Source organism: Patiria miniata, unplaced genomic scaffold, assembly GCF_015706575.1.
Source record: "Patiria miniata isolate m_02_andy unplaced genomic scaffold, ASM1570657v1 HiC_scaffold_7, whole genome shotgun sequence".
Taxonomy (NCBI): Eukaryota; Metazoa; Echinodermata; class Asteroidea; order Valvatida; family Asterinidae; genus Patiria; species Patiria miniata.
The window spans coordinates 10,648,923-10,670,463 of record NW_024037074.1 but is presented as its reverse complement, the minus strand read 5'-3'; the positions used below and the strand labels follow the sequence as shown (position 1 = coordinate 10,670,463).

The window sequence follows — 21,541 nt, the reverse complement described above, 5'->3', positions numbered from 1 at the left end:
GTGAAACTGTCTTGAGCTTATCACACCATGCACAGCAGATGAATCCAAACCTTCGAAGAATGATACGTAATCTACTACTGTGTGGTGAAATACTTAAATAAAACCATAAAAATACATGAACATGTTTAATCAAAACACCTCTAACCACCTCTAACTAACCCTAAATTGCTGCAATAAACATACAAAGAAACACAATTTTTAATCTCTTAAACCCCCAAATAAAAACTATTCACACTTATTGGTAACAAAAACACCACTATTTAAAGCTCACGCAATGTGGCATAAAAAGGTAATGTCAGTATTACATGTATACTGAAAATTTGTCTAAAAAGCTACATGTACACGCAATTATTTTTTATTTAAAACGATGAAGTTCAATGTACCTAAACTATTTTCTACGTGCAAAATGGCCAAACTTATAAAAAAAAAGTAACAAGGAGAGTAGAAAAAGCGTTTTTTTTTAATAAGAAATAATCTGCTCAATGTACACATTACCCTTAATTCAGAAAATGTTTCATGTTCCACAAAATATTTATGTAATAGCAGATGTATTAAAACAGAAGATAATATTTCATGAATCTTTTTTTTTTAGAACAGTCCAACCTCTTTCATTAAAAGGTGCTATCTTGGGAAAGATTTGTGGTCTCAAACATCAAAACAATTCAGACAATACAAAAATGCAATTACGGCTTTATTCCAAGTGAAAGGTAAACCTACAGAAAATCTCCCCAACATCTTAAACCAAATTTCATCAAATGTTCATGCTTTCAAAAATAAGCAGAGAAGCAATACTTCATATGCTATTTTGAGTTGTACTTTGTTTTTTTTTGCTAAGCCAAACTTTGTATGCTTAGCTAACACAAGTGCTCTCCAGCTTAACCACTTAGCAAATGTATTAAATTGTATTACATGTTATTTACTCCTCCATGCATCCATCAACCAAAGAATGCCAGGGCAGTTTGGGGTGGTATGAGGAGTAACAGGCAGGGCGGTTAGGGGCGGTACAAGGACTAAAGGCGTAATTAAGCTTGACTGTTTTCATACACCATGATATGAGTTGGAAGCGAGAAGAACGAAAACATCGCAATGGCAGCCAGCAGAACGATCACCAAATTTATGTTCAGGAAGACCTTGGTGCATGTGCTCTGGCTGATGTCAACCGCCTCATACTTAGTAAAGCTGTCGCTGTCGCAGGGACGTTTACGCCTTGGGGTGACGTCGTAGCTCGCATAGCCGCAGAACCACTCATAGCAATGGCGCGCCTTGGACTTGCGCCTCCAGTGGGTCATCTCATCTGCAACTTTCAAAATACAATCACAAGATTGTTCAGAATTTCCCGTCATTTTGTATAGAAACTGTTAGAATCATCTACCAGTACTTTTCCTGCTGTGAATTAGGGAGTTGGACGTATTTGGTGTGCATTTTGGTAGACAGAAGCTAAACCTGGCTTGGTTGTTTCTCATTTGTTTAGCCTCCAGGAGCCAATTTCATGGCGCTGCTAAGCACACAAATTTGCTTAGCACAAAAAAAGACTGGCTTATAAAAGCAGGTTACCAGCCCAAACTCCCCGTGATGTATATTACTCCTGATTAGTATTCAGCTGTTGTTTGCTTAGCATGAAAATCACACAGAGTTTTGGCTGGTAACCTGCTTTTATAAGCCAGACTTTTTTTGTGCTGAGCAAACTTTTGTGTTTAGCAGCGCCGTGAAATTGGGCCCTGCAGCTTTGTGGCTACTTGAGTCCTGCAGTAACTCACAATGATTACTTTCCAAGTCCCCAAAGTGCTTGACCGATGAAAACAACTAAGCAGCAAACAAGCAACAAAAATGGACTTGGACATAACACATCTACGCAAGAAATGGAGACGATATCACTGGATCAAACTAAGAGCAAAATGTTTTATTGCTGCAGTATATAAGTAACGAATCCTTGCATAAGCATGCTTACATGTGCATGCATGTTCATCCCGTCAAAAGTCAATCGATGGCAAATGTGCCTCCTCTATCATGACAGACTTACCTTCATAAGCATCTTCATCTATAAGAAGCTGGAATGGGTCTGTGTGGGCAGTCTCCGATTTCTTCGCACAGCTTTTAGCTGAGGCAGAACTGTGTCGGTGCCAGAACGTGGTACGGACAAGCTACAAACATAAACAGAAAAAGGTCCAATTCTAGTAATCCTGAATTCCCTTTTTGTGAAAAAAAAATTACAAATTAAAATATGCGGAGGATCATCTCAGTGATTCAATTTCAAACGTTGGCATCCTGAGCTAAAGTTAGTATGTCAAGATTAACAAAGCGCAATCCTGTAAGAATTTAGACTAACTGCCGAATTTGCCTTTCCTTGACACGCGCATGTGTGACAAACAAATACGTGATATATGTTCTGCGATTTTTGAAATTATTACCGCGATAAGTCGGACGACTTTGTCGCGTAACTGTAAACGCGCTCATTGATTAGTGCGTGTGTATAAATACGCGTGACATTATCGCGCGACAAAATCGCGTGTGTGTGTATATAAAATTCAGGGAACATGATAAAAAATGGCTACATCTGTTATGGGCTTGCCTTCTCCAGTGGTGGCATTTTGTGCCAATATATCCAGTTGTACGCTAAAGACTTAAGGCATTTTTAAGGTCAAGCATTAAATTTAAGCACCTTTTTTCTCTTGGAGCAATAAATTATGTGATTCTACTTAATCCATCTGACAAAAACTTACCAGTCTGTTATCTGGTGCCGCTGTGCAGAGGCTAATGATGACATCGACAATCACCGTCACCGCAAATATGATCAGAGTGATGTAGAAGGTGTGAACTTTCTTGAAGAACACCGGACGAGTGTCTTCAGTGCCACAGGCTGGTTGCGGGAACATGATGCTGCATACTATGTGCGCAATGCCCAATGCTACTCCAATCAACAGGGCAAAGAAAGAACCCTGCCAAAAAAAGGTCAAACATTTGCCGAGTGTGAATTAGGGTTTGCTGGAAAAAGGTTATCAGCCAAATAAATACAGAAAAGTACATTTTGGCTCTTCAGTGAATTTCAATGTGTGCCTTACATTTCATGTGAAATGAAAATCATTCCAAGCTGATTACCTCGTAATTATATCTATTGCAAAAGAAATTTCATGTGTTCCAAACTAAGGGTGCAATGAAACATTTCAACTGAACAATTTCAACACAGGAACAAATGTGATGTCATCAAGCTACATGAGTCAATTGGCGACCCTGGTCAAAACAATTTTTATTACAGATTTCAACAGAGCACAATCTCAGCATTACTGCTGTAAAACCACATGTTTATACCGTCTTTAGTTTAAAAATTACGGAACTAAGAGATGTGATGAAGTGATGTGATAACGTGGCCCTATTTTGGCCTGCATCTCCAAATATAAATTCCTGACAAACGACTCATTTAGCTTGTTCGCATCACACATAGGAAAGAAGTACCTTCTCATTGGCTCTTGGCCAAACAATGGCCAGAAGGAACACAGCGGCGATGGATGGAGCAAAGCCAAACTGGACTTTGAGGATTGCAGTGAACACGTCACTCATTCCCATACCAAAATGGACTGCGGGTACCCAGGCAAAACAGACTACCAGCATCACAAGGATAGAAGTCCTTAGAAATAAGGTGAAGAACAAGGCGTTTGGGTTAGAAATTCAGAGAGTTCACCTGAGTTGGGGCGTCAGGTTGGCATAGCGGTACTTTCCTCGTCTTCCACCGCTGTGACCCGGGTTCGAATCCCGGCCGGGCCAATATGTGGATTGGGTTTTCAGTCCCTGCCTGATTCCGTGGGTCTTCCCCAGAATATTCTTCTGGGCTTTTCCTCCCACCTCTAAAACTGTACTTTCTTCTCATTCAGTACACTTCAGGTTTCTTCAGGCTTTCGAGCTACAGTGCCTATGGCGCTATTTGGGGAATCCTTGGTTTCAGTACCAGAAGTAATAAATAAATAAATAAATAAACCTGAACACAAATGAGCAATCAAGTATCTTTCAAGAACATAGTATTCGACACGTGAACAGCGGAGGGTGCAATTATGCACTCAGTCAATGTTGTATTAAAGGAGTACAGACTACCAAATGGGGTAAAAAGATACAACTCCGGTAGATATTCAAACCATGGCTCATCTATAGTTAATCCTGGACATTATCTCCATAGTTTAACACAGACATTCATGGATGTTGTAAAAAAACAACTGGTGATGCACTATCACCATCACAACTAGATTATCAAACGGTCTCTAACCCAGAATGTCCAAGTAAAAACCATCGTTCTGCTTCCATGTTTTACCCAGTGTTGTAGTACTCATACTTGGTACTTGTACACGAGTACTACTTGAGTACTTTTTTAAGAGTGCTCGTACTCGTACTTGTACTCAAATGTCAAAGTACTCGTACTCAAAATGACAGTAACAAGCACTCGGGTAGCAAAGTACTCGCACTCGACATGTCTAAATTGTACTCGGTCATCAAAGTCACTCGTATTCGAATGGCAGTGCTCGAAAAAAAAAATGGTATTTTAGCTTGACTTCCCACGGCCTTATTTTATCGATACTCTCAGTTTGAAATGTTTGATTGGCTTTCCTTGTTTTTCTCTGTGCGCGTCTGAAAAAAAAACATTTAACAGCTCACCATAAGAGGTCTGTAGCAGTCTGACTGGACCCAGACCAATTAGCCTATGCACAATGAACCATTTGTCGTATGGCTGTATTAAAAAAAGTACTTGTTCTCGTACTCGGAATACAAGTACTCGTACTCGTACTCGTACTTGGAAGTACAATTACTCGTACACTGAGAACTGTCCTTGTACTTGGAAGTACATGTACTTGTACTTGTACTCGTACTCAGAACCCTAAGTACTCAGCAGTTCTCGGTACTTGGAAAAAGTACTCGACTACAACACTGATTTTACCTAGCGGCAGCCATGGCCCATCGGCCAATTAAACGCTTGTTCACGCCTCCAACGATGTCTACGGTGATGATTGTAGCAGCGCTGTTGAGCACCGACGACAGGTCAGCCATCGCAGCAGCCAACATGACGACCAGTAGGACACCAAGGAGCCCTAATAAACAAAAAGTCGTTCAAAGGGCTTGTTGATTGGCTTTTAACAACCTAGTCTCCAATAACCCTCACCCCAAATCTTTACTTTTTTTGTCATTGGTGAATAGGAAACCCAGACAAGCCTGTTTTTGGTACAAGACTGTAGGCCCAAAACATAATTATTTTGTTATTTGATGCAAAGCCTGCATTTTGCAGCATAGTGCTGGGTTTGGAAAAGTCGGAAAGGTTTCTGTAAGGGAACTGAGCTTGGAGTTAATCCATGACTACTTTCTCAATGTATCTGTGTGACTAAAGTTAAACTGTTTTTTCAATGTTCAATTGTCTATGAGGCATTCGACAAACACCTAAATAACCCAGTTCCTTGTCTCAATCAGGAGTAACAAGAAACCCCAAAAGAAATGTGTAAGCCTACTAGGCATCCTGAATGTAACGACTATTTCAGGGTTCGACTTCAGCCAGCAAGCCAAATGTTAGTCAAAGCAATGGCGGGCTAGTCAAACTATTCCTTAAGTAGCCCGGCTGGCGAGTCAAAAATTATTCAGATATGGCAAAGATGAAAGGACAGGAAGAAATGAATCACTAAATTCAGAAAGCAAACCTGTATCACTTTGTGTCTAATTCTATTAACTGTTTAGGATTACATTATTAGATCTGTTTATTAAAAACACCAGTACAAGATTGCCTCAGGATACACGTTTTACATGTGTGTACATTGTTTTTTATGAGACACTTTATAAAAAAAAGCAGGCGGGCTAGTGAAAATGCCCGCAGGCTAGTTAAGAGCCCATTTCACTAGCCCGGCTGGCTAGTGAAAAAAAAAAGAGTTAAGGTCGAACCCTGCTACTTTAAGACCAAAGCGTCTGAACACTTACGTACCCTGTGGCAAAAGACCCATGATGAGTTTTGGCCATGCAAATTCACTACAGCCATGAGGGTTGCCGCACGCTGCCTGACACTGCTCTTCTGTTGCACAGCCAACAACATCTGAAAAATTCAATCAATTTAAAAAAAAAGCCTGTCATTTGTGATTTGAAAAAATTGAAAGAGAGGCTTGGAACGCATAAATATTCTGGCACCATCCCATTCAACAGTTTACAATTTATGAAATACATTCAGGAAACACGTTAAAAATGGCTTCCTCGTGAATAAGGTGAATTCACACGCATAACAGGTACTTAATTTCAGTGTCTTTTCTTGGTGCATTTGAGTGTCTCTTGTATAATTCAATCTAAAGCTTCCAATTCTAAAACTACTCCGATGACCAAATTACTAAGGCGGCATCACTTAAATTTGAAGTGCTGGTTCACCTGGACAAGTTGTAAGCACCAGGGGTGTGAGTGACCACTGATAAATATAGCTGAAAACAGCTGAAAAAAGGTGCTTAAAAAAGCTGAACTTTGGAAATCTCCTGTACTTTTGTACATAGCAAGTGAGGGAAAAAAAGCTAAAATCCAAAACAAAAAAAGCTGAAATCAGCTTTAAAGTTGAGATTTCACACCCCTGTAAGCAACTGGCCGAGGAGCTTACAGTGCCTTACACACAGATGACTTGCATGCAAGTGTGGTGCCATCAACAAGAAAAGGGGTACTTTTTATGTACTTGTTCCATTGTCCCACATGTGGTACTAAGGGGACCGAAGACACTGTGGGGACAACAGAAAGTCCCCATAACTCGGTTCTAAGTTGCCTAACAATAAAAGACTTCCTCATAATCTGGTAACGGCCCGCCCACACTTACTAGCATACAGGCTGCGGCTGATCATTCCCGGAATCACAAGGAGAAACATGGGCAAGATCTTGAGATACCCAGCAAAGATGCAGCCTCCTTGGGCATGCGACAGGTTTTTAGCGGTCATTGCCTTCTGAACCAGCAACTACAAGACACAGTGTGGTAATATAACAATTATTGTTCTGCCTCGTTCTGAGTGGCGAGTTGAATACATCTGAAAGACATGGGAAAGGCTGGGGGGGGGGGGGATGGGGAGATGCCTGGGGGCTTAACAATGATGGGCTCTTTGTGGCGCTTATATACATGATACATTATCTAACTACATGTAAGTATACTGTCACCTTATAATACGGCTAAGTTTCTTCATGCAGGGCGTCTCACAAAAAAATGTAGCAGTAAAACAACATTTTTTTCTGATGAAACTAAAACATTTTTTTAAAATTCCCATGAGATGATAAAGAAGGTTTCTTTACCCTTGACAGGATTTTTGTCCAGTGTGATTTGGACCTTTTGTTTAAAACTCACGGTAAAGCTTGTAAAGACTGTCAAAATATGTTTGGGCCACTTCCTTGTTGCTCACATTAAACACCTTCTCGGTATGTAAATGCATGATCTGAAAAGTGGCCCAACTTGGAACTCAATTCTTTTCATTTTTAATTAGCTGTATCCCTGGACTAGGGTGTCCAAATGAGATCGAATAAAGACCATTATTTAGAGAATGTACTACACCTTCAGACGCTATTTTGCAAATACATGTAGAGAGTGCCGTTATTCTTAATATATATGGACTGACTCTTACATTTTTTATTGTCACACGCTTTATTAAGAGATTCAAACGTTTAGGTGAGAACATATTCCTGATATTCAAAGAGTAGGGGGGGGGGGGGAGAAAAAAAATTCCCCTTTGCTCCATTCTTCCATCGACAAAGACTCAATATTCTAGACAATGATAACAAACACAAGTCTGGCCTTGCAGTGATAATTTCAGCCAGAATACATGACTTGTATTCTGACTGAAATTATCACTGCAAGGACAGACAGTGAGTATCTTTCTATTAACATTTCTTTTATTTTGGCACTTTACTACTTTTCCGTGTATTTTTTTTGGGTGAAGCTTCCCTTTGTTGCCATTATCTGCTTGATTTCTTTGTTTGATTTCCTTCCCACATAATACTGGCAGGATTTTTCTTTTCCTGGTTATATGAAACAGCTGCTCGAGCACTATTGCTTTCATTATTATTACCAGTGCTACAAAAATATTAAAACAAAATAAACAATGTACTCCTTTTTATGTTGCAGATTTCAGTTTAGGCTGTCATTTTCAGTGGAAAATACTAATATGTGTCTTTGGCATCATTCCAACTTTCGTATGATGTGATAATACAAAGAAAAATGTGAAAATGAAAGTATATTTACACTATTTGCAATTTTTAAAGTTACTTCCTCAAAAATAAGAGTACTGTTACAATTGCCTTTATTGCTGTTGGGCATCTCAGTGGAGTAGGATGGTTTATAGCAGTTAAAGTGCTGAACACTGCGAAATACATCTGTTCGCATAAAGTAAGTTACTTTTTTTATTGAGAAATGACAGCAATTGTTGTTTGCTTCTAATTACTTAAAATCTCTGAATCGTAAACATTTCTGAAAAGTTAGCAAATTACTGCTGTTATATGGATAGCCAAATCAGCATGTACATGTACAGAATCTAGACTGCATGATTTCCTTACTGCACACAAACAAGACAGCAACAATTTTTGTGAGGTTCTTTCCTCGTCTTCCACATCTATGGTCCAGGTTTGATTCCTGCCCTGGTCCACGTGTGGATTGGGTTTTCAGTCCCTACCTGATTCAATGGGTTTTCCCCAGAGTATTCTACTGGGGTTTTCCTCTCACCTCTAAAACTGTAACTTCTTCTCATTGTCTAGTCTCTATCGGGTTCGTTAGTAAAAACGTCATAACTGCGCGCGCACCACTGATTACTAGCCCCCATTGGATGAACACTCAAGTTGCGTTTGCTTCTGGTTCCAATGCTACTGAATGGCCAGTGGGTGTGGTTTAGACGGAACTGACATCACACTAACAAACCGGATAGGTTTCTTCAGGCTTGCGAGCCTCAGGTTGCGTTTGCTTCCGGTTCCAACACTACTTAATGGCCAGCGGGCGTGATTTAAAATGAACTGACGTCACACTAACAAACGGGATAGGTTTCTTCAGGCTTGCGAGCCTCAGGTTGCGTTTGCTTCCGGTTCCAACACTACTTAATGGCCAGTGGGCGTGATTTAAAATGAACTGACGTCACACTAACAAACGGGATAGGTTTCTTCAGGCTTGCGAGCCTCAGGTTGCGTTTGCTTTCGGTTCCAATGGTTCCAATGCTACTTAATGACCAGTGGGCGTGGTTTAAAATGAACTGACATCACACTAACAAACCGGATAGGTTTCTTCAGGCTTGCGAGCCACAGTGCCTAGGCCGCTTTTGAGGAATCCTTGGTTTCATTACCAGAAATGATAATTAATAATAATAATATCCCGAAGAAAACTTCCTTTGTTTTAATTCACAGATTTAAAAGATGGCATCCAGTGTAACAGCTCAGTCAGTGCTCGGTAAGATAAGTGAGGGCCATCTTGAGTGCTCCATCTGCTGCAGCCGTTTCAGGCAACCAAAATTACTTGACTGTCTCCATTCATTCTGCCTGAAATGCCTAGAAGATTACAGAAAAAGTCAGGATCCGAGCAAGGCAATGATTTTGTGCCCTCTGTGTAGACACGAGACATTGCTTGCTGATACAGGCGTAGCGGGTCTGCCAAACAATTTTGCACTTTGTGCCCTGGTGGAGGAGGTCACAATGCAGGAGCAGCTGCTTGAGGGTCAAGGGTCAGAGATCAAATGTCAAGCCTGTGACGAGAAAAACCAAGCCATTTCCATCTGCATGGATTGTGCGCATTTCCTCTGCCAGGAATGCCAAAAGGCACACCAGCGCTTGGCTGTTATGAAGTCTCACAAAGTCTACACCCTGGCTCAGCTTCGATCAGGAGAGATCGTCTACAAGAGCAAGCTCCGGGACGATGTTCCGAAATGCGACATTCATCCTGAGCAGAATCTTAGCATCTACTGCAACACATGTGAGAAACTTCTCTGCACAACTTGCTCTGTTCTGTCCCACGGCAATCTCAAACACTCCCTATTAGGCCTCACTGAGGCTTTAGACAAGTGTAAACAAGATGTTGCGGAGACAGCTGCAGAAGCTGAAGAGAACAAAAAGAAACTGCTCTTGGCTATAGACAACAACAACAAGTCCCGTCAGGTGCTGGAAACGAAGTTTGCCGACACCACAGAGAAGATCTCGATCAAGGCTGAAGAGAAGATTTCCAAGATCAGAGGAGAGATTGACAGGATCGGAGAGGAGGCGCAAAAACTGAAGAAAGAGAAGGCAGAGATTTATCAAGAAAGGGTCAAGACATATGAATATGCTCAGGCAACAAACAGAAAAGGAGTGGAGCAGATAGAACACAAGTTGGAGGAAGCAAACAAAGTGATGGCCCACGCAAGTTGCTACGAGATATTAGAACTCAGGCAAAAACTCTTGCATAATCTCAGAGTATCGTCAAAAGTACAACCAGATATGGTTCCCCAGAAGTTTTCCTTCATGAACTTCAAAGAAGGTAGGGAGTCTCTTTTGAAACTCGTCCTTGAGTGTGAGGATGGGATGACATCTAAGGCTGAAGACGACAAAGAATCAGCAACACCCAGAAAACCAATGGTAACAGAGAATTGGAAATTAAAGACAGACATTAATACATATGGGTCCAGACGGCACAAGTTTGGAGGTGTGTATGACGTAGCAGTCTTCTCTAATGGAGAAGTCATTATGGCAGATTATTTTTACCGAAAGCTAATTTCCTACTTACCTAAGGCCAAGAGCAAGGATACACCGCAAGCCATCCCAAAAGAGCTGAAAATCAAAGATCTTATGAATCCAATACGTATTGCCGTCAACAGTGAAGACCAACTGATCATTCTGGATGGCCCAACAGTCAAGACCTTCGATAGAGAATACCAGCTTCTTCGTCAATTTACAGCAATCTTGGGAACCAACATCACACCAACGTGTCTTGCGGTGGACAAGGACAATCTGATTGCAGTGGGCTATGAGAGAAAGGAGGAGGTATCCCTACACAAGCCAGACGGTACCCTCATCAAGATGCTTCACACTCCCATGATCGATGAGTTTCTGACCACCTGGAAGGAGCGACTCATCTACACCAACTACAAGAAAAAAAGGTGCTCTGTGTGGATTACAAAGGCAATTGGTTGTTCTCCGTGAGCATGTCCAGTGAAAAGTACGAAAAGCGGGGTCCTACTGGTGTGTGCGTTGTCCACGATGACGGAAGCATGTACATCGCTATGCACGGGAGGTCCTTGCAAGGCATGGAAGGTGAAATCCATCGTCTGTATGCTGACGGCCAGTACATCTCAGGTCTCATCAAGGATTGTGGGTTTGCACACAACATCGCATTGACACCTGCGGGTGACTTGGTTGTAGCTGCATCAGATTCCGTCAAAATCTATCAGCGTGTGTAAATTTACTACGCTTGAATAGTTGAGCTTGACATAAAGGGGGGGGGGGGGGAGGGGTCAGTCAGTCAGGGAGTGGGCCAGTCAGTCAGTCGGTCATTGAGTCTGCCCTTCGTCAAGGTATAGTCAGTGAGTCAGTGACTCAGTCAGTCAGAGGAGAGTGGGGCACAACTATAGAATACAGGGCCACTCCACTCTACATCCGCGCCTCCGTATGAATGCATGGAGCCGTGGAGCCGCAGTCGACCTACCACTGAGAATTGCGCCCTCTACCGGCGCGTGACTCCGCGACTCCAAGGCTCCGCCCCTCCAAGGCTTCGCGCCTCCCCTGTAGTCCTGATCATTCATATGGATATCCTACCGCTGAGAATTGCGCCCTCTACCGGCGCGCAACTCCGCGACTCCGCGCCTCCAAGGCTCTGCGGCTTCGAGCCTCCATTAATATGGATATGGATGCTTCGTTCTCAAAGAAATGTAGTCCTAGGATCATTCATATGGATATCCCATCGCCGAGAATTGCGCCCTCTACCGGCGCGCGACTCCGCGACTCTGCGGCTCCGAGCCTCCAGTGCCCCGTCACAAGCGCACCCTCTCTTCCTTGAGAAAACAAATGCATTCGCTGTACTTAGCACTTTTTGCGCATCTGCATATTATTGTACTTTATGCCCACTGACCCCGGCCTCGATTCAAGGCTCCAAGTACATAAAAAAACCTTGCTCTGGCGTGGCCCTGCATTCTATAGTTACTCCGAGAGTGGATGGCGCTTTTGAGTCCAGCAGAAATTACAACCTCAACAAGTCAAAGGAAGGAAAGGAAAGGAACCCACAAAATAAAATATGCGCTATTTGAACATTAGGCTCGGTGCCACTGCATTTATCTTGGCTGAAATGGATATAAGATGATCGTAGGATCTTTTTGCTTCAAGACGTTACGAAGACCCACTTTGCAAGAAGACCCATATATTTGAATAAGATTTTGTGAAATACACAAAGCATCTCATCTCTTGTGGATTTATTCTCGAGTATTTTCAACAGTAATTTTGTAATGGCAGTCAACTGCTAATTCATTTGTTAACCCTTTAGCACTTGTATTAAATTCTATTACATTGTATATACTCCTCCAAGAATCCATGAAACCATAGGCCAAGTTCGGGCGGTCTTTTCTTGACACTGGTGTAATTGTTCTCATGCTCTATCCGTCAGGGTTTTGCACGAATAATAAACCCGTGTCAAGAACAGACCGCCTGAACTCGGCCATAGAGTACCGGGGGGGGGGGGGGGGGGGGGGGAGGTTTTGGGCGGCATAACAGACAGGGTGGTTTGGGGTGGAACAAAAGGTTAAAGGTTAAGTTCAATTCTTACCTGGTCTGCGCACCACATCCAGAAAATATTGCTGCTGTATCCAAACAGAAAAGCGGCCCACGGCATATCAGGCTGATTGGCATCTCTGAGCATGTAGAATGCATTCTCCTTAGGGAAACCGCACGGCTGGTCCATCTTCATGAAACTGTCATTGGATACGGATTTTGGACTGAAATATTTCTTCTTCAAGCCAGGGTATCCACCAACTTCCATGTACGCTGTCAAACAAAATAAAACATTCACTGTCATTGAGTTAAACCACTTCTTCCCCTTCATTAACATTTACCATAAATTAGATTCTTACATCTAATACTGGAAACAAATTGAAAGCGTAAGACTATCAAATTTTACACACTTTTGATAAAAAAATTATCTCCACAGTGTCTTATTCAGAAAACTGTAGATACTTCATATATCTGAAAGATGCATAATCCAAATATGTGTGAATGAAATATCAACAAGGATGTACAAAGAATTTGTAAAGATTATACAAAAGGATTTCTCGTTGCAAAACCAGACGTTTTATTGTGACTTTGCACCAATCAGTTGTGAAGGGCACAGATTTATAAAAGCCAAAATGTGTAAATTCTTGATGAATTTGAATGATAAAATCGCTGTAACGGTAATTTACCATAGACTGCAAGAACAGAGGAGCCAGCAATGATGACCAACGTCTGCACGATGTGCATAGCAATGACAACCCCCAATCCTCCTGTAAAATGAAAACACAAAATAATATATCAGTTCCATTTTACTGTGGAGTGCCATGCCACTTAGTGTGGGGATATGATGCATTTGTAACAGCAAGTGAAAATGAGCCTTTTGTTCAGAATGACTTTCAATTTTACCCCTTATAAAGTAAACTTATGACTGGGAGATTGTATATTCATAAATACCTTTACAGTTTACCCACTCCTATTGGTCAAGAGTCTGTCACGTGGGTGGTTTTAAATGGTTGATAAAACACAGACTGGTTTTAAACACTTTATTCCGGTACCGCTGCTTTCTGCACCAGATTGTGCAGCATGCGTCATGTACACGCCAATCTCCATATAAGGAGATTTTGTAGTACTACTCGTGCGAGGCACATACCGGTACCATAAACATAGCTAGAGGGGTGTTTCAAAAAACATGAAGTAAAACAGTTGAACAAAATTATTTGAAATTTACAAGTTTCAACTTGTTTTGAATTTTTGACCGAAAGGTATTTATGAATGGGAATAAATATGTGCTTGGCTGGTATTAAACAATTTATATGACAGAGACTGTTATTTGATATTTTTGATGGGCCAGGAATTTACCTGGGATTGTGTACAAAGCCACCACCAGAATCATGGGGATCACAACTGCATAAATGCTCCAATCAGGGAAGATAGATTGAAGAAAGGTAGCAACGGCGTACAAATTCACCTGATGAAGAGAAAGTGTAAACAATTATTGAAAAGAATAGGATAATGAATACTACATGACTTGAATATCATGCCTGTATCATGATGTATCTTAATAATGTTAAATGTGAACTATGTTCCGATCTTCTGATTTAATTTTTTTTCAACAAAATCTGTAAAAACAAAAAAAAGGAACAACTATTGAAACTAATCCTTTATGTTTCCGTGTCCGACAGTTTAGTTTAGAGATGACTAAGTTTAGAGATGATTTTATTAAAGTTGGTGTATACATGCTTTTGGGTGTGGCACCTTGAAAAATATATTTTCAAATTGATTGATAATATTCTAGCATTACATTAGTTATAAGCTTTCCTATGAGACATCGTATGAAAAAAATGGGCCTACGACAGGTAATAAATTGATTAATTTAAATTTTTGAATTAAGAGGGGGACGTTCCTAATTCGTTCTGAATAGTGTGCGCAATTTCTGAACTGGAGCGCGGTAATTTAAAACCACTGTTTAAAACTGTATAAAGGCCTGCAAAAACAAACAAGGACATTTATTTGTCACGGGACATATTTGTATTTCTTTAAATATCGTTCGGAAAAGAAAATTGAAATTTTGAAAGAGCATGTACATACCAACTTTAAGTTGTGAGATGCAATGGTTTGCAGAATAGTTAATGTATTTGTCCTTTAGACACAAACGGTTGAAGACAGTTTTTGGCGGTTGAGTGAAAAGGCTGAGGATTTAAACAGGGTTTTAAAAATGGTGAAAAAAATGTTTCAGGTTACTCACAGACAACCTGACTCCGATGTAGAGCACAAGATAGATGATAACAAGTAGGATGCGCATCCGTTGACCACCAAACCGTCGGTGAATGTACTGGGGAAGGCTGAATACCTTCAAGCATAACAAAACAGTCATTTGAAGACAACTTATTGGCACATCTACATTTCTTTATTGTAAAAAAGGCAAAACGTTGTAATTTCAAAAACATTTCCTTTTCCAATTTGCCTTCTGCTCATGAATGTTTCACAGTTGTCCTTGCTGTTTAAGAGGAACATGTCAAAGTGTAGCACTCAACAGGAACTTGGTTTGTATTCATGGACTTTCTATTGATGACTTTCATTTTATGGACAAATCATATTGCACAATTTTATGTCGTGTTCTTTTCTTGTAAATGATCCAACTTTGAAGTTTACTTACATTGCTTGTGATGTAGACTGGAACAAACACCCATCCAAGTACCAACAGAAAAGGCAATGCCTAGGCAAGAGTAATGAGTTTATTATAAATATATAACAAGTCCGTCATTTGTCAAGGTTAGAACAATAGGAAAGTCTCAAGCTATTTGTATTAAATCATATAAAGGCTGGTTCATATTTCATGCGAATGCAATGCGAATTTGACGTCACGAAGCAGTCGCTGCAAATTCGCCAGAGTTAAAATGTGTTCAACTTTTGCGAATTTGCAGCCCAAAAACTTGCCCCGACATCACAAATTTCACGTTCGCGTTCGCGCTGAGTATGAACCAGCCTTAACTAGATTAGTAATGTTAATTATTCTTTGAGATTTGGGACGTGTCTTGTGACTTTGAGACTTGTGAAAATTACATTAAAAAATAATTTTTAAATTCTTAAAAATATCATGTAATAATGGAGAGCAGCTTATGCCAAAAAAAAAAAGTCTTCGGTTTCTGGTATGGAGCTTGCCCCAAAAGAGGTGCAGCGACACGCCTTTTTTTTTTTTTTTTCCCCTTCAAATGTTGGCCGATGACTGCAAATGGTGCCCGACTAAATTTAGTGCAAAATATATGGAGCCCAGAGAGGCCACATAAAGCTTATACTCGATCGTAACCCCATTGTGCAGCAGCAGGATACCAGTCAAACCAGTGAGTTTGGCGGTTTTGAGACATCATCTTACATTGAAAAAAAAAACTTTTTTATTTTGCCGACGCGCATGGCTACGGCGACGTGCGCGCATACCAGAAACCGGAGACTTTTTTTTTGGCCTTAGATTGTCCACATGCACACCTAATTTCAAAGTTCCCAAAATCTTGTTGAAATCTTCAATCTCAAGGACAACAAGAAGTAAAATATTAAATTCCTTACAAGTATTTCAGTAGCTGCAGCTGCGAGGCCTGTGGAGGCTCCGCCCCCAGTTAGGGAAATAATCCTCTCAAAGCTCATGCTGCTAGCAAAGAGTGAGGCTCCAATCTAAGAAAAAAGAAGATAAATCCAGAAAGGGAAATACATGTATGTTTATATTTATAAGTTTAAAGTTGAACAAAGACAAATTTAAAATTATTATAATGCACCTATAGTTAGTTTCCCTTTGCGTTATATTTGAAAATGTGCTTATATTTAGTCAGAAATTGCCAAATCTTTTTTTTTCATTTTACACTTTTAAACAGGGACACACAATATTATATTTTCCCATTTCTTTTTGGAGATGCGGAACTTGATTTGAAATTCCTCTGAATTAACTAATTATTTGAAGGAAAGTAAGGTGAGAGTTGACCTTGACGTCTGGTTGAGGAAAATACATGTAAGTGGTGCATGGGATTGTGAATGTTTCACTTTCATGATTGTTTAAGAGAAAAGAAAGGTTCATTTTTATCTCCGTCCATTAAACACGGACTATTAGATTTACCCCAAACCACGTCACTTTGCGATCTCCAAGGAAGTACCCCTCTTTGCTTCCACGGTCGGATTTCCAAAGCCTCTGAAAAAACAAAAGAAGCATTTGTAGTTGAAAAATGCGGCTTAACTGAAATTCTAAGACAACGTCACAAGGTGTGTAATATTGATAAGGAACAGAGACTTGCATTGGAAATTTGAAGTGGTTTCCGTAGGTATGTCTTAGCGAGGGGTCACGGATACATGTAATTATGCATGTCCAGCCAAATTAAGCAAAATATAATTGATGCGTAATGTTGATGATGAGCGACGAAATTGACTGCAGTGGGATTAGAACCTGTCAGTATTAAAATGCAGTTCCTAACGGACACTCTAAACACTGAGCTATCCACCCCTATGTTGGCAGGCTCCGAACAAAAGTGATTAAATGTCTTGAAAGTCATGCAAGTGCCCGATTGAGATAGTTACTTTGAACATCGAAAAGAATGCAAAATAGAAGCATTTGTAAAAAAAAAAAAAAAAAAGAAGAAGAAAAAGTAGTTAGTGGTACTTACAAAAGCTGCCACGACAAGTGTGAGGACTATATAGATTCCAATGACTGCACGGTCCCAACCTACAAGAGCCAGTTGCTCCATGGTGTATTCTTGAGACAAAAAACCTACAAACCAGCAAAAGACAAACGAGAAGTACATCAGTGGCTGTCTATGCCACAGTAGCAGACAACTCCTTACATGATACTGCAAGTCATAAACAAGTCTAAACAAAAGAACGGCGACATTCCTTTCAAATAAACACGAGATAAAAAATCAGCAGGCCTTCAATTTGAAATCTTATCCTTTCTGAGACATGCGCATTTTTCAATCTTGAACCAAAGACGGAATAAAAAAACAGTTTGTAGATTAAACAGAAAATCAAAATTGTTTTCAATTGCAAAAACATTAAAATTTCTTATACCCTTTACATATCTCTTTTATTCAGTACTTCGTGAAAAAAATAAGGATACACGGCACAGTTTGATTTCAAATTTAAAAGACTTGGAGAATTTGAATGCCAATGAATGGGTTTTATAAAAAATTACCTAAAATTCACCTCTGAAATATTCTCCTCCTTAAGCATTCAACTAAACGCAATATATTAAGAGTTTAGGAAAAGAATGTAGTATCCAGATAGACGTGACTTTTCTGGCTATGTACAAAGTCTACGGAGAGCTGAGTGCATTTTCAAAGTATTTTCTGTCCCAGATTCATGTCTTTTCAACATTGTTGCAATGACTGACCTTCATTGAGAGTATGATGAAAAAAGTGGCGTCAGGGTGCAACATTCTTTCCGAGTTGATTTCCAAAATGCAACATATGACCATTTGAAAATGGTGAAAAAGTTGGACGGTTATGAAACATTACAGAGTAAAATCAATATAACAGCTGTTTTTAAACTTCATTTTTTGCTTTATTGTATTCTTAAGTTGTGTTTAAATATATAGCAGCCATCAAAATGTATTATGGGCAACAAGGAGAGAGCAGGATTCTAAAAGGGAACAAAATGGCATACACCACATTTTGGAAATAACTTTTCGTGTTTCAAATGTCATTTAGTCATCTTCATACCCTCCATGGTCTAACTGTTCAACTGAAAATGACACTCCCATTTCAACATCCAACAAAATTATTCAAGCAGAATAATTCAAATCTTCTTTTGAAGTGTTCATCAGAACAAAACCTCCACATAATGAAAAGAATATTACTACTCAGAGAAAAGTAAACATCAAAAGGAAAGCAAAATACTTACCACCCTTGCCGAAAGTTACCAGATAAAACAGTGAATTGAGTGCCCGAGTGCCCTAAATCCAGTAGTAATGTAGCAGTGTAGTAATGCTAAAAAATATGACGGCCTTGACTGGAGTCCCTGGGTTATCACTCAAAAGTCAGCTCCACACAATGAGGCTGCAGTCACAGTCTGTTGGCTAGCTGGCTCTCATAAAAAAGTAATTTGCATAAAGCTAGCGCTTCACAATGCCACACTTGAATGCCAAAAATGAATTTTTGTTAACATGACCTGGCACAGTATAAATTTATGCATCACCACTGCATCTATTCTGGATACTGTCCGACTACGAATCCTTTTCATGTATACAAACCAATAAACAAACTTAAGCAAAAAATATGGTGCAGTTCAATTAGCATTTTGAGCTGAGAAAGCGACCCGAATAGGACGTGAAACTGTTCTCTATCTAGTAAGTTTTTTTTCTTTCAATCTTCTTTCAAATTTATATCTACCTAGATATCTCAAAATCTCCATCAATCCAATAACCAGAACAGTTCATAATTTTGTCAATTTCAGACACAAAAACCCAACATTCAACAAAATGTACACCGGTTATTTTACATAAAGAATATTCTTTTGCACAAGCAAATTGTTTTTGTTTTTTCCTTATACTGTCAGAACACAAGTTAAAAGAGAATACAAGTTAAACAAAGCTTTTTGTTTTGTTTATACATGTATAATGTAAAGTTTCTGATTTTCACTTGGAGAAACTGGAACTACAGAAAGAAAAGCAAGTAACTGCAAATACAAGTCCATATATCCAGTGATAAAAAACAAACAATTAAGCATTTGTTTCAGACAAATTTGATCAAATAAAGAAGCTTACCCACATGATTTCATTTTAGCTTAAGTTTATTTCACTCAAAGAACTCCTAATATCCTATAGATTCTAATTTAAAAATCATAGTGCTATTACTTCAATTCAAAAGCATAAATCAAACATTTATCGAAATTTCAGATGCAACCATGCAAAATTGAGTATACCCAGAAATGCTGAATATTTGACTGCCCCCAATATCACATTAAATACAATTCCAAGATATGATGTTTATCATGCCTTTTAAGAAAATGCAAACGTGCTATTTAATTTATTTTTTTAATTTTTTTTTACAATTTTCACCAAAATTGTGATGTATCATATTCTGAGAACTGGCTGTGACAAATGTACCCGACAAAAATGTACTTGACTTTTATGAGCTCTGTGCACGAGTACCCCTCTCAACTGTAAGAGAGTTGGGGTTGGGGGAGACTATGGGAGATCAGGGTTCCTACAGAAATCTGAAAACCCAATTCCATGACTTTTCCCAGGACTTTCCAGGACTAAAATTTGACAATTTCGATGACATTTAACGCCATTTTGAAGAGAAAAATTGTTTGGTATTATGATACTGATGAACAGCTGATGTTAGGCTAACCATTTGTTAGCTTTGGAAAATAAGTTTTAATGATGTTCTTGGTTTCATCCATGTCTTTTTGTTGTTGTTGATTTATGAATAAAAGATATGAATTAATAATAAATGGCCTCCTCCTCCCCTTACAGCCATCGTTAAAGCGGCCCATCAAAAACAACCCCTACATGATCTTGATTCCCATGACTTTTTAAATTTTTTCCAATTTTCCATGACTTCCCATGACTTCCCAGGACAAATATTTTCCAGGACTTTCCATGATTTTTCCATAACCGTGGGAATCCTGGAGATACATTTGAGCGCATTGTTGATGACGCCTGACGCTCACGCAAAGTACCGCCCTAAACTGCCCAAGCACCCTGGATCCACTGGATAAACACCATGTAACACAGAGGCATATAGGTTACATGTAAGTTACCTTGGCTGCAGTTATCAATTGAAATTTGCAGGGGGCCCAAGGTTGATATTGTAAACTGGGGAAACGTATGCTTGGTGACAAATGAAAATGGGCATCTACAATCCCGGCCAAAACTCCCTGGACCCCCACCCCCGGCCCCCGGCCAATGTTGTCTCTCATTGCACGGTCTGTGCCCAAGCACGAGATGACAACATTGAGCGGGGGAGCGGGCGAGGGTATGATCATTGTGTGGACGTGTCCCAACCATTTTGGCCAGGATTGTAGACTCTAATCAGTTATTTCATTGAACGCTGTCAGGAAAGAACTAAACTTATTAACAATTCTTTCAGTCCACGAATCTCTGCCATCTTTTTAAAGAATGACTATATTTACACTGTCTTTGGAAAACACAACACAGGTACAACACTCTCGCAAAAATAAAACAAAAATCCAAACAGGCAACCTTCCTGAATCCTTCAAAATCCATCACTTTACAGGAACCAAGTGCCAAATACATGTACTACATACTTTATCTTTCAAGGGACACCATGTGTTAAGTACTAATGGCTGGGTTCACACCAACCTCATCAATCCTACAAAATCCTCCAAAATGTCTGGGGTTTTGTGATCTCGCGTCATCCCATTATTATATATAATGGGTCATCAACTACTACATTAACAAACATCAACACCACATTGTCTGTATTGCTTTATGGATTCTGTGGTCAATAAGAATGATAACTGGTTAAGGCAATGTCTTCAAAGAAGATTTGGAAATCACTTTCTCCATACTTCCCAAGTGTCTTGGTTTTTTCCTAGTATTTTGACATCCAAGCAAATACATTGGGCAATATAGTAGAACATCACTTGACGTGCAAATGTATCGACAGTGAATTTGTACATGAATTCACTGACCGATAAAATTCTGCTAGTATAAAACTATAAAACTGAATTTGTAAATAATTAATGGTTATGAGTGCAATGGTAAGAATAATTTCATGAGGTGACAGATGGAATCTTCCATTCCGCGAGGTGAAGCCGAGTGGACTTGAACATTCCATCTGTCACCTCGTGAAATTATTCTTCCCGTTGCACGAACGTGAAACATTTATCATTTGTTTTATACAACACCTGACTAAATCCTTGTCAT

At 39.7% G+C, this 21,541-nt stretch overlaps 1 protein-coding gene and 1 pseudogene across 2 annotated transcripts; one reads left to right on the top strand and one right to left on the bottom strand.

Moving 5' to 3' along the window:
* Positions 1-463: 463 nt before the first annotated feature.
* LOC119745475 (sodium/glucose cotransporter 5-like) lies at positions 464-21,479 on the bottom strand. 2 transcript variants are annotated; one of them, XM_038221839.1, is made up of 16 exons: positions 18,550-21,479; positions 17,319-17,422; positions 16,778-16,849; positions 16,237-16,341; positions 15,332-15,391; positions 14,921-15,025; positions 14,035-14,143; positions 13,365-13,445; positions 12,734-12,951; positions 6,806-6,941; positions 5,945-6,052; positions 4,919-5,069; positions 3,451-3,622; positions 2,721-2,936; positions 2,021-2,141; positions 464-1,300 (listed from the first exon to the last, which is right to left on the bottom strand). In XM_038221839.1, exons 2-16 carry the CDS (start codon positions 17,397-17,399, stop codon positions 1,023-1,025), a joined length of 2,013 nt encoding a protein of 670 aa, XP_038077767.1. In that variant the 5' UTR covers positions 17,400-17,422; positions 18,550-21,479; the 3' UTR covers positions 464-1,022. The 2 variants fall into 2 exon arrangements, with proteins under 2 accessions (XP_038077767.1, XP_038077768.1); XM_038221840.1 differs by having other exon boundaries at positions 464-1,294.
* LOC119745476 lies at positions 9,285-11,396 on the top strand (annotated as a pseudogene).
* Positions 21,480-21,541: the final 62 nt, after the last annotated feature.